The sequence below is a fragment of the Nerophis lumbriciformis genome, linkage group LG04 (assembly GCF_033978685.3).
Source record: "Nerophis lumbriciformis linkage group LG04, RoL_Nlum_v2.1, whole genome shotgun sequence".
NCBI classification, from domain to species: domain Eukaryota; kingdom Metazoa; phylum Chordata; class Actinopteri; order Syngnathiformes; family Syngnathidae; genus Nerophis; species Nerophis lumbriciformis.
In genome coordinates, this window is record NC_084551.2 from 54,927,226 (window position 1) to 54,941,360 (window position 14,135).

At 44.2% G+C, this 14,135-nt stretch overlaps 1 protein-coding gene across 5 annotated transcripts in view; it reads left to right on the forward strand.

Moving 5' to 3' along the window:
• Positions 1-14,135, forward strand: part of epn1a (epsin 1a) — a 58,387-nt gene that overhangs the window by 15,859 nt on the left and 28,393 nt on the right. For 3 of the 5 annotated variants that reach the window (XM_061957396.2, XM_061957395.2, XM_061957402.2), the window contains exons 5-8: positions 4,882-5,010; positions 5,247-5,367; positions 13,605-13,762; positions 13,888-13,959. In XM_061957396.2, coding sequence (XP_061813380.2) covers positions 4,882-5,010; positions 5,247-5,367; positions 13,605-13,762; positions 13,888-13,959 — 480 coding nt within the window. The remainder of the gene's footprint in view (positions 1-4,881; positions 5,011-5,246; positions 5,368-13,604; positions 13,763-13,887; positions 13,960-14,135) is intronic. The other 2 variants (XM_061957397.2, XM_061957399.2) reach the window with 2 other exon arrangements.

The following is a 14,135-nucleotide window of genomic DNA, read 5'->3' on the forward strand; positions in this document are numbered from 1 at the left end:
TTGAAGGTGTGCTGGAAAATGCGGAACGGAAATTACGGAGCAGCAGAAAAGTGGAATGTATTATTTAAATCGGTGCATTGGAAAACACGGACCGGAGTTTTTTTTTTAAACTGGATCTGGATCGGCATTTTCCCATGCCTTGCCGATACGCAATTTTTGGCAAATATCGGCAGCCGATCCGATCCAAATATCGGATCGGGACATCCCTACTAACTACACAGCGGAACTAACTGTGCTGCCCGGTCAGAATTGATGGAACACCACCAGCGGCTGTGTGTTGACAGCTTAAAGTTTAAACTGAACCGAATTGCAGTAATGCACACATGGATAAGTGCAAGTTTAATGATTTGTGGCTTCAGGACGAACAGTTCAGTGTATGGTTGAAGCCGGTGGAGGGAAATGCATATGAAGCACACTAGACATTGTGCAAGAAAACTTTCAAACTTGGAACAAGGCATTGGATTCCCATTGCAAATCAGAAAATGCCAGCAGCAAACGCCGTCAACCAGCCACCATTGCTTCACATCAAGAGCCGGAGCATCGAGGTCCAGCGCGACCCAGTCTGCTGCAACTCCAGTCGACCTCCGGACAGTGTTTGGGTCTACGCCGACACTAAAAGTGGAGGTGCTATTTACTTTTCGCACGTTAACTAAGCCCCAGACATATACTGGTAATGAGAACATTGATGAGCTGTTCCAGGTTATGTTCTCAGATTAAGAGAAAGCAAAAATGTTTAACGGTTACGGTACTTTTTTTGCCTGTATCGATGTGAAATAGGTCTTAAATTGTATTCATTATGGTCTTAAAGTCTTAAAAAGTCTTACATTTGGTTTGTTGAAACCTGCAGAGACCCTGGAGGAGGAGAAAATAATATTAAACATTTTTCTTTCAAATGTAACCTCCCTCTGATTATACTTCCCTTAACTATCAAGGCAGAAAGGAAATGTCAACACAAGCATGGAAAACAAACACTGAAAACAAAATAGTAAAATCTCACTGAGCACTTAACAATAAGCTCTTAAAATGAATTCATATGTAAGAAATGCTTAATAAAGTGTAAGAAAATAGTGTGAAAATGTAAACCTGGAGAAACCTGAGATGAACTAGTTTCTGCAGGTTTAGTGCCAGGATGTTACAGCTGTGCTCTAAAGCAGTGTGTGCCGCGGGATATTGTGCAACTTCACCCAATTGGTCCAAAAAAAATTTTTTGCAAATTAATAATTATAATCTGCAAATACTGTGCCGTTCCTTAGTGTCCGTGCTGTGTAGAACTCGGCTGTAGAACTGTGATCCCAATATGCAGACCACAGCGTGCAGGTAAAACGGTATGTAACGCTTAGACCAAAAATTAACAAAAGGGAAAGGAAAAGGCAATGAAGCATAGGGATGGCTATGTAAAACGACAGTAAAACTGAACTGGCTACAAAGTAAACAGAAACAGAATGCTGGACGACAGCAAAAACTTGCAGCGTGTGGAGCGGAGACGGCGTCCACAAAGTACATCCGTACATGACATGGCAAGCAACAACGTCCACACAAAGAAGAATAGCAACAACTTAAATAGCCTTGCTTGCTAACACAAAGCAGGTGCAGGGGAATAGCGCTCAAAGGAAGACATAAAACCGCTACAGGAAAACACCAAAATAACAGCACAAGACAAGAATGAAAGCACTACACACAGGAAAACACCAACAAACTCAAAATAAGGCACGAGGAGGACCTGGTGGAGTTTCATTTTGTAACGTTTTCTGCTGGTGGTGTCCCGCCGTATTTTTAAATGGAAAAAAATGTGCCTTGCCTCAAAGAAGGTTGAAAAACACTGCTCTGATGGTATGGTACTCCATGCAAAGAATCAACCGCCAGACAACAAGAGAGCGCAACCATAGAGATAGTTAATACTGTTACCTGATTGGCTGTGTCAGTCCCACTGACCATTGATCACTTTCATTGTTGCTCGGTTCGCAAGTGCCAATGTTCATGCCACCGACCAACTTTCTTCGTACGAGAAAAAAATATATGCATCAAACTAGAGATTTCCGTTAATGGCTTTTTTGCCGATATTCCGATATTGTCCAACTCTTAATTACCGATTCCGATATCAACCGATACCGATATATACAGTCGTGGAATGAACACATTATTATGCCTAATTTTGTTGTGATGCCCCTCTGGATGCATTAAACAATGTTACTTTACCATGAATTGATTAACGTGGACCCCGACTTAAACAAGTTGAAAAACTTATTCGGGTTTTACAATTTAGTGGTCAATTGTACGGAATATTTACTGTACTGTGCAATCTACTAATGCACGTTTCAATCAATCAATCAAAAACAAGGTTTTCCAAATTAAGAGAACAACTTCAACTCCAGTTATGGAAAAAAAAGTGCCAACATGGCACTGCCATATTTATTATTGAAGTCACAAAGTGCATTATTTTTTTTAACATGCCTCAAAACAGCAGCTTGGAATTTGGGACATGCTCTCCCGGAGATAATCTTGATACCCACTATAACTATGGGAAATACTATACTTTGACTTTCACAAAGTGCATTATTTTTAAATTTTTTTAAACATGCCTCAAAACAACAGCTACAAAAACAATTAAGGCACACAGCTTCAGTCCAGAATATACTAGAGTATAATTGCCAACCTTGAGACCTCCGAATTCGGGAGATGCGGGGTTTGGTGGTAGTGGGGGGTGTAGATTGTAGCGTCCCGGAAGAGTTTAGTGCTGCAAGGAATTCTGGGTATTTGTTCTGTTGTGTTTATGTTGTGTTACGGTGCGGGTGTTCTCCCGAAATGTGTTTGTCATTCTTGTTTGGTGTGGGTTCACAGTGTGGCGCATATTTGTAACAGTGTTAAAGTAGTTTATACGGCCACCCTCAGTGTGACTTGTATGGCTTTGACCAAGTATGCTTGCATTCACTCGTGTGTGTAAAAGCCGCATATATTGTGTGGCTGGGACGGCATGCTGTTTGTATGGAAGAAAAGCAGACGCGACGACGGGTTGTAGAGGATGCTGAAAGCAGTGCCTTTAAGGCACGCCCCCAATATTGTTGTCCGGGTGGAAATCGGGAGAATGGTTGCCCCGCAGATTTCGGGAGGGGCACTGAAATTCGGGAGTCTCCCGGGAAAATCGGGAGGTTGAAACCGATACTGATCATTTCCGATATGACATTTTAAAGCATTTATCGGCCGATATTATCGGACATCTCTACATCGAACACATATTGATTACGTGTCTATCACGATGTGTATTGATATGCTTTTATCACCCTGCCCTGCCTCAATAAATATTTTATTATTGCCAGTTCTCCTTTGTCTCCTTAAAGTAAATGTCAATATTCATTGGTTAAGTTGACGCGTCAGTGGACTTTAACAGGTTGTATTGTATTAAATACATCAATGTAGGTTTGTACGGTATAGTACCGCGATACTAATGAATCATATTCGCTACTATACTGGTTTACAAGCAGAGGAACATGTTCGGCAGCGCACGATCACGGAGTACTTACAAGCAGACAGAGTGTGTAGACAGAAAAGGGAAAATAGACTCATTTTGGCTTAAAAACTAACAATAAAGGAGACTATAACACTGAAATGCCCTCAGGAAGAGCTAGTTAGCGGCTAAGTCGAAGTCTGCAGTGTTTTAGCTACTTCCAAATCACTAATCCTCGCCTCCATGGCGACAAATAAAGTAAGTTTCTTTCAAGTATCATCCCTGCAAACATGCTTCACTACACACCGTAGCTCACCGGCGTCACAATGTAAACTTGGTGGATCTACACCTGACATCCACTGTAATGATACCAAGTTCAGGAGCTTATCTACTATAACTACATTGATATTTTTTAGCATCACAAAATCTTTGTTTAGTTTTTAATAATAAAAAAAAAAAAAGTATATTACCGGTATGTTTATAAACTCAGTAAATACGTCCCTGGACACATGAGGACTTTGAATATGACCAATGTATGATCCTGTAACTACTTGGTATCAGATCGATACCTAAGTTTGTGGTATCATCCAAAACTAATGTAAAGTATCAAAGAAGAGAAGAATAAGTGATTATTACATTTTAACAGAAGTGTAGATAGAACATGTTGAAACGGAAAATAAATACTGCGATGAGGTGGCGACTTGTCCAGGGTGTACCCCGCCTTCCGCCCGAATGCAGCTGAGATAGGCTCCAGCACCCCCCCGTGACCCCAAAAAGGGACAAGCGGTAGAAAATGGATGAATCAGAAACTAAGCAGATATTAACAGTAAATGAACAAGTTGATTAATAATTCATTTTCTACCATCCATCCCATCCATTTTCTACCGCTAGTCCCTTTTGGGGTCGCGGGGGGTGCTGGAGCCTATGTCAGCTGCATTCGGGCGGAAGGCGGGGTACACCCTGGACAAGTCGCCACCTCATCGCAGCATTTTCTACCACTTGTCCTTAATAATTTTGACAAAATAATAGCATATAAATGACACAATATGTTACTGCATACGTGAGCAGCTAAATTAGGAGCCTTTGTTTGCTTACTTACTACTAAAAGACAAGTTGACGATGTTCACTATTTTAATTAAGGACAAAATTGCAATAAGAAACATATGTTTAATGTACCCTAAGATTTTTTTGTTAAAATAAAGCCAATAATGGCATTTTTTGTGGTCTCCTTTATTTAGAAAAGTACCGGTACCAAAATATTGGTATCGGGACAACCCTACATCAATGTAATACATATATTTTAATATACAATATGTCAATGAAGTTTCATTATTGTGATGAATAAACTTTATAGATGTAAGCCTAATGAACGCCTCGACCGAAAAAGGCACCTGTGCGGAGGTTCCTGGTTTCTAATAGGCTTTCTCCACCCGCACCAGGCCATGACACTGATGGAGTATCTGATCAAGACGGGCTCAGAACGCGTCGCCCAGCAATGTCGAGAGAACATTTACGCCGTTCAGACCCTCAAGGACTTCCAGTACATCGACAGAGACGGCAAAGACCAGGTGAGCACACACAAAGGTGTGCGTGGAGCTTTAAGTGCAAAGTACTCACACTGAATAAATGTTCTACATTTGCACCCTGTGGAGTCTGAAGTAAGCTGAATGGGTTTGTTAAAAGCCGCCATAAAATGTGATGACTGGAAGTTTATAACTGCAATGCAGTGTAATAAACAGCATGTTTTTATGAAGTATTTTCTACGACGGGCATAAATGTTTGTCTTTGCTCGCGATTTATCCAGGGAGTGAATGTGCGAGAGAAAGCCAAACAGCTTGTGACCCTGCTGAAAGACGAAGAGAGACTACGAGAGGAGAGGATCCACGCCCTCAAAACCAAAGAAAAGATGGCGCAGACATCCAGTGGTGAGACCGCTGCTTTTGGAACTGCACTCTTTTGGAATTATTCACAATTCTTATGTACAACAAGCACACATCACAAGGCTGAACGATTATGGTTGATTGATGACAATTAATTACACCATTAGTCAGTCATTTGAAAACCACAAAACTAAACTTTAATTAAAGTAAAAAAAACAAAAAAAAACAAATATCAATTAGTAACGAATAAACCACAACAAGAAAAATAATAGAAATAATAAATAAAATAACAATAGAAATATAAAAAACAATACAATTCAGTTTTTTGGTTTGTTTTTAATTCCGTTTTTTACCTTTTACACTTATTTTACCAGCATAGTGTCAGGTTCAAACACTGATGACATCTATTAAAGGGGAACATTATCACCAGACCTATGTAAGCGTCAATATATACCTTGATGTTGCAGAAAAAAGACCATATTTTTTTAACCGATTTCCGAACTCTAAATGGGTGAATTTTGGCGAATTAAACGCCTTTCTGTTATTCGCTCTCGGAGCGATGACGTCACGTTGTGACGTCACATCGGGAAGCAATCCGCCATTTTCTCACTTTCGTCGGTGTGTTGTCGGAGGGTGTAACAACACGAACAGGGACGGATTCAAGTTGCACCAGTGGCCCAAAGATGCGAAAGTGGCAAGAAATTGGACGAAATTTGTTCAAAATACGAGGCTGTGGGGAAAGCCGACGAAATGGTCAGTCGTTTGTTCCGCACACTTTACCGACAAAAGCTATGCTACGACAGAGATGGCAAGAATGTGTGGATATCCTGCGACACTCAAAGCAGATGCTGACATCAACTCCAAAACTGGACAGATCAGCTTTCAGGAAAAGAGAACGGATGAGGGTATGTCTACAGAATATATTAATTGATGAAAACTTTATTCATTACTCGCGGTTTTACGTTAATTATTATACATAAACCATCCATCCATCCATCTTCCGCTTATCCGAGGTCGGGTCGCGGGGCAGCAGCTTAAGCAGGGAAGCCCAGACTTCCCTCTCCTCAGCCACTTCGTCCAGCTCCTCCCGGGGGATCCCGAGGCGTTCCCAGGCCAGCCGGGAGAGATAGTCTTCCCAGCGTGTCCTGGGTCTTCCCTGTGGCCTCCTACCGGTCGGACGTGCCCGAAACACCTTCCTAGGGAGGCGTTCGGGTGGCATCCTGACCAGATGCCCGAACCACCTCATCTGGCTCCTCTCGATGTGGAGGAGCAGCGGCTTTACTTTGAGCTCCTCCCGGATGACAGAGCTTCTCACCCTATCTCTAAGGGAGAGCCCCGCCACTCGGCGGAGGAAACTCATTTCGGCCGCTTGTACCCGTGATCTTGTCCTTTCGGTCATGACCCAAAGCTCATGACCATAGGTGAGGATGGGAACGTAGATCGACCAGTAAATCGAGAGCTTTGCCCTCTGGCTAAGCTCCTTCTTCACCACAACGGATCGATACAGCGTCCGCATTACTGAAGACGCCGCACCGATCCGCCTGTCGATCTCACGATCCACTCTTCCCCCACTCGTGAACAAGACTCCGAGGTACTTGAACTCCTCCACTTGGGGCAAGATCTCCTCCCCAACCCGGAGATGGCACTCCACCCTTTTCCGGGAGAGAACCATGGACTCGGACTTGGAGGTGCTGATTCCCATCCCAGTCGCTTCACACTCGGCTGCGAACCGATCCAGTGAGAGCTGAAGATCTTGGCCGGAGGAAGCCATCAGGACCACATCATCTGCAAATAGCAGTGACCTAATCCTGCAGCCACCAAACCAGATCCCCTCAAAGCCCTGACTGCGCCTAGAAATTCTGTCCATAAAGGTTATGAACAGAATCGGTGACAAAGGGCAGCCTTGGCGGAGTCCAACCCTCACTGGAAACGTGTCCGACTTACTGCCGGCAATGCGGACCAAGCTCTGACACTGATTATACAGGGAGCGAACTGCCACAATAAGACAGTCCGTTACCCCATACTCTCTGAGCACTCCCCACAGGACTTCCCGGGGTACACGGTCGAATGCCTTCTCCAAGTCCACAAAGCACATGTAGACTGGTTGGGCAAACTCCCATGCACCCTCAAGGACCCTGCTGAGAGTATAGAGCTGGTCCACAGTTCCACGACCAGGACGAAAACCACACTGTTCCTCCTGAAGCCGAGGTTCGACTATCCGGCGTAGCCTCCTCTCCAGTACACCTGAATAGACCTTACCGGGAAGGCTGAGGAGTGTGATCCCACGATAGTTGGAACACACCCTCCGGTTCCCCTTCTTAAAGAGAGGAACCACCACCCCGGTCTGCCAATCCAGAGGTACCGCCCCCGATGTCCATGCGATGTTGCAGAGTCTTGTCAACCAAGACAGCCCCACAACATCCAGAGCCTTAAGGAACTCCGGGCGGATCTCATCCACCCCCGGGGCCGATCTCATCCACCCCCGGGGCCTTGCCACCGAGGAGCTTTTTAACTACCTCGGCAACCTCAGCCCCAGAAATAGGAGAGCCCACCACAGATTCCCCAGGCCCTGCTTCCTCATAGGAAGACGTGCTGGTAGGATTGAGGAGGTCTTCGAAGTATTCCCTCCACCGATCCACAACATCCGCAGTCGAGGTCAGCAGAGCACCATCCCCACCATACACGGTGTTGACACTGCACTGCTTCCCCTTCCTGAGGCGGCGGATGGTGGTCCAGAATTGCTTCGAAGCCGTCCGGAAGTCTTTTTCCATGGCCTCCCCGAACTCCTCCCATGTCCGAGTTTTTGCCTCCGCGACCGCTGAAGCCGCACACCGCTTGGCCTGTCGGTACCTGTCTGCTGCCTCAGGAGTCCCATGAGCCAAAAGAACCCGATAGGACTCCTTCTTCAGCCTGACGGCATCCCTCACCGCCGGTGTCCACCAACGGGTTCTAGGATTACCGCCACGACAGGCACCAACTACCTTGCGGCCACAGCTCCAATCGGCCGCCTCGACAATAGAGGTACGGAACATTGTCCACTCTGACTCAATGTCCAGCACCTCCCTCGTGACATGTTCAAAGTTCTTCCGGAGGTGGGAATTGAAACTCTCTCTGACAGGAGACTCTGCCAGGCGTTCCCAGCAAACCCTCACAATGCGTTTGGGCCTGCCAGGTCTGTCTGGCATCCTCCCCCACTATCGCAGCCAACTCACCACCAGGTGGTTATCGGTAGAAAGCTCCGCCCCTCTCTTCACCCGAGTGTCCAAAACATGAGGCCGCAAATCCGATGACACAACTACAAAGTCGATCATGGAACTGCGGCCTAGGGTGTCCTGGTGCCAAGTGCACATATGGACACCCTTATGTTTGAACATGGTGTTTGTTATCGACAATCTGTGACGAGCACAAAAGTCCAATAACAGAACACCACTCGGGTTCAGATCCGGGCGGCCATTCTTCCCAATCACACCTCTCCAGGTTTCACTGTCGCTGCCAACATGAGCGTTGAAGTCCCCCAGTAGAACGAGGGAATCACCCGAGGGAGCACTCTCCAGTACTCCCTCGAGTGAATCCAAAAAGGGTGGGTACTCTGAGCTGCCGTTTGGCGCGTAAACGCAAACAACAGTCAGGACCCGTCCCCCCACCCGAAGGCGGAGGGAAGCTACCCTCTCGTCCACCGGGTTGAACTCCAACGTGCAGGCTTTGAGCCGAGGGGCAACAAGAATTGCCACCCCAGCCCGTCGCCTCTCACTGCCGGCAACGCCAGAGTGGAAGAGAGTCCAGCCCCTCTCAAGAGAAGTGGTTCCAGAGCCCTTGCTGTGCGTCGAAGTGAGTCCGACTATGTCTAGCCGGAACTTCTCCACCTCACGCACTAGCTCAGGCTCCTTCCCCCCCAGGGAAGTGACGTTCCACGTCCCAAGAGCCAGCTTATGTAGCCGAGGATCAAACCGCCAAGTGCCCTGCCCTCGGCTGCCGCCCAGCTCACACTGCACCCGACCTCTATGGCCCCTGCTATGGGTGGTGAGCCCATTGGAGGGGGGACCCACGTTGCCTCTTCGGGCTGTGCCCGGCCGGGCCCCATAAACTGTGTTTACCAATAATTTAGCTTAAAAACATTTATTTTTTTCAATCATTTGAGTGCATTCGGGTAGTCTTGTGTAATGCAGTATTTTGTGTCTATTTAGGTATGGTTAACCTGAGTGCTGAAATCGTGGAAAAATATATGTTCTTAGCGCGCCTCAAATGGGCTGTCTGCACTCTCAAAGTGCATGTTGTTGCCAAATGTATTTCATATGCTATAAACCTAGTTCATAGTTGTTAGTTTCCTTTAATGCCAAACAAACACATACCAATCGTTGGTTAGAAAGCGATCGCCGAATTCGTCCTCGCTTTCTCCCGTGTCGCTGGCTGTCGTGTCGTTTTCGTCGGTTTCGCTTGCATACGGTTCAAACCGATATGGCTCAATAGCTTCAGTTTCTTCTTCAATTTCGTTTTCGCTACCTGCCTCCACACTACAACCATCCGTTTCAATACATGCGTAATCTGTTGAATCGCTCAAGCCGCTGAAATCCGAGTCTGAATCCGAGCTAATGTCGCTATAGCTTGCTGTTCTATCCGCCATGTTTGTTTGTATTGGCATCACTGTGTGACGTCACAGGAAAATGGACGGGTGTATATAACGATGGTTAAAATCAGGCACTTTGAAGCTTTTTTTAGGGATATTGCGTGACGGGTAAAATTTTGAAAAAAACTTCGAAAAATAAAATAAGCCACTGGGAACTGATTTTTAATGGTTTTAACCATTCTGAAATTGTGATAATGTTCCCCTTTAAACAGACGAGAAGCAAGGAATCATGCAGAGACAGAGTTCAATTTGGCTCAATGAGTAGACACGTGTTTTGGGCTGTATTCTAGTTACAGATCCAAACTACGTTCTAAAAGTCCAGCCCGCGTGCTTCCTCTATTTATTTGGGAGGTCCCTGTTTACATCACTGAAGCTGTCGCTGAGGGAAGGGGGTAATCTCGGCAACTCCAGTTAGACACAATATATGATTATACAAAAATGCAAATGTGTTGACGCTGGTGATATCGCCTTGTCTCTGCTCTGTCTGCGCCACGGCGGTGTTTGGCCTTGGCAGTCATCAGGCCGTTCCTGGACACAAACACTGATACCAGACTGGCTTGCAATCTTTTGGATTGCCAGCTTTGCACAGACAAAGAAAAATACCACTTTAGCACAATTGACAATAATTATAGCTACGGCCCTTAAGCTTAAAAGTTGTGTGATGATATTTACATAATTATTCTAACAATAGAGTGTGTGCTTTTTGTGTCAAATAAAAATGTTTCTTAATTAAATGCAAAAAATATTCACATTTATTAGTGCAATATTTAATTGGACACATTTTCACCTATCATTTAGATCAAAGCATAATACCGTAATTGTGTAAATTTATTAAGTGTTTTAAGTACTTTATGCTTGTGTAAGGTGCTTTTTTTGAAACCTTTGTTTTATTAGCGTAGTCAGACCGTATTTGGGCTATTATTGTGAAGGGGGGAAGTGTGCTGTGCTGCTGTTCTCAGATTGACGAGTAAAGAAAGCATTGAGGCTATAAAAAAAAAAAGAGTGCTGCCACGACTTGGCTGCTCTCCTCCTGTTTGTACGTTAATGTTACATGGATGATGTCGTTCACAACAACACAAGTAGATGAGATGGGTTGTGTGTGTGTATGGATTGTTCTTGTAGATTTAGCCTCACAGTTTAGCCGCTGTTTCAAGTGGCCGTCTCATTTAGTTCAGGACGTGTTTCGGGGCTGAATGAGCGTTAACTATACAATTGTTCCTTCTCCTCACAATGACAGCATTTCCGTCACATTTATGTCAATTTCCCTGATATTATTTTGCGTTTATCAGCGGATTCTTTTCTATTGACCAATTATGTAACACCATCCATGGTGTTACTTCAACGTGATAATTATATGCCTTACTTTTTTTTGTTGAGTTTAGTGATTATTAATTAGCAACCCTGATGAGATCCCAAACTTCTAGTCGACGTCTATTTTTCACTCATATGCTTACTCATCCGTTTCACCCTTACAAGCTGCGGAATTAGCATGCACGTTTTTTAGATTATATTTTCATCATCGTGAGAAGTCATAATCAAAATCAAAATTTGATTAAATGTCCAGCCCTAACACATATGGTTTTCTTTTTTTTTATATATACATTCTAACTGGTAAATAAAAGTTAGCAAAAGTCCGCTATCAATGGAGCCAAAGGGAAGTTTCTCTATTCTGCACATAAAGCGCTCTAAAAAACCTCCATTGTTTTATGTACACTGTGTAAGTATATATTTAATGTAGTAACTTTCATAAGAACATGTAATTTATTTATTTTAAGCATATGGCGATGTGTTAATTTGACGGACGCAACACAGCGTTTGCTTTTTCCTTCAACAACAACAGCACTACTAATCAAGGCAGACTCAATGAGACAACAAAGACTTATATTTTGAGAGACAACAAAGACTTATATTTTTGAGCCTGAATATAAGGAGGATGATCTACAAGTTTTAGAACCTATGCGCTAAACACATGCAGCTTTAGTAAAACTCTAAGCATCAAGTAGCATTGTTGCTAAGTGCTAAGCAAGATATACAAACTATCAACATAACACAATCACTTACTGTACAATGTCTGCTCTCACTGGGATAAAGACTGATGGGATGTTTATATCGTCCCTTTTAAATGAAGAATTAACCATATTCCTCACAAAGGGTTAAAAAAAAAGGTGCCCCAAACGAGCATCTTTTTGTGTCTTTCTCGCCATATCCGGGTCTAAGTTGGGTGTCAAAGTTGACCAACTTGTCAATTTATGTGCACAACATTCTACTATCCAGTTGAGAGGCATGATTTATCATCTAGAAATAACTTTCACCAACTCAGAGGAGATGCAGCAGCTCAATATGTCTATATAGCGGTGTAAGATAGTTAGCTGTCTGTAATAACGGCACCATTAAAAGTAGTCCCTCGGCATTAGCTCTTATAATGACAATATCGCTAATACTTGGTTAAAATTCAGGTCACAAGATGTAAATGGAGTATACTTGTTGTTGCTTTTTAGGACTTTATTGGCGGTATATATTCATCCCATCAGCTGCATTGTTAGCCACCTCGTACTTGCCATATAGGATAGGATAGGTCTTTGTCATTGCACAAGTACAACAAAACTTTGTTTTCAGCACAAACCCATTCAAGATTAGACAAACAAACAGTGTACAGGGTTACAGAACAGGAACGCTGATGGGTCGCCACAAGGCGCCCTGTAAAAGATGGGAACAAGGTAAACGCTGGGGAAGGATGAGTAAAAAAATACAATCTAGACTTGGGGGCCCAGTTTGGAGTGGGAAAAAACCTCCATAGCAAAGCATTTTTTGGACTATAAGTCACAGTTTTTTCATAGTTTGGCCGGGGATGCGACTTATACTCGGGAGCGACTTATGTGTGAAATTATTAACACATTATCGTAAAATTTCAAATAATATTATTTATCTCATTCACGTAAGAGACTAGACGTATAAGATTTCATGGGATTTAGCGATCAGGAGTGACAGATTGTTTGGTAAACGTATAGCATGTTCTATATGTTATAGTTATTTGAATGACTCTTACCATAATATGTTACGTTAACATACCAGTTGGTTATTTATGCCTCATATAACGTACACTTATTCAGCCTGTTGTTCACTATTCTTGATTTATTTTAAATTGCCTTTCAAATGTCTATTCTTGATGTTGGCTTTTATCAAATAAATGTCCCCCAAAAATGCGACTTATACTCCAGTGCGACTTATATGTTTTTTTCCTTCTTTATTATGCATTTTCGGCCGGTGCAATTTATACTCCGGAGCGACTTATACTCCGAAAAATACGGTATGCATATTACAACATACATCTCGAGATATGTAGCAACAGAGGGGAGGGGGGGCCATGGTGGCAGGCCGCAGCTCTCAGGCGCTGCCCATCCGTCTATCACCCCTATGGGATTTGCGTCAAGGGCGTTGGATTGGGGGTGGGGTATGTGTGGCGTATATTTGTGGATGCATGTGTGTGTGTAAGCCTGCAGTGTGTCTCTGTTCCGCGGCCTTGATGTTGTGCAGCCGATAGTCCAAAGTCAACAACAGGTGTTGACATTTGAATTTTACGAATTAGAATGCAGATGAATGAAAGGGCAGTTCCCCTTCAAAACTGCATGTCCATAGATTTATTAAGGTTCTGTTCCAGCTTCTTCCGCTCCCTCAGCACCCAACCTGGGGGGCAGCCTGTCCCTGGGCTCCCACTCCGGAGGGGCCGACCCCGAGCAGGCGTGGCCGCAGAGCTCTGGGGAGGAGGACCTGCAGCTGCAGTTGGCCTTGGCCATGAGTAAAGAAGAAGCCGAGCAGGTAAGAGCATGTGTAAATGTGCAAATGCCTTTGCAGCTCATGCCAGCGAGTGTGTGCACACATGAGCATTTAGTGATGTTAACCGCTAGCTTGGCTCTTATCTTGTAACCCCTGACCTCCCCCAGACTAGCGCGGACCCTCTGGAGGACGCAGAGATGTGCTATGCAATCACACTCAGCAAAGAGATGCTTCAAAAGGTTAGGGGCAGTGAGTGTGCCCACTTGGCTAGATAGCCAGACATCTTGTCTTTCTGTCCCTTGGAATTTACACTGTTGTCCAATCAAGGCAATGAATTCACTCTTCAGTTTCCGTAAAAGTAGCTTTGCATCAATTAAGAGCCTTTGGGTTTGTACGCTTTGGTTTGCTCCCCCGG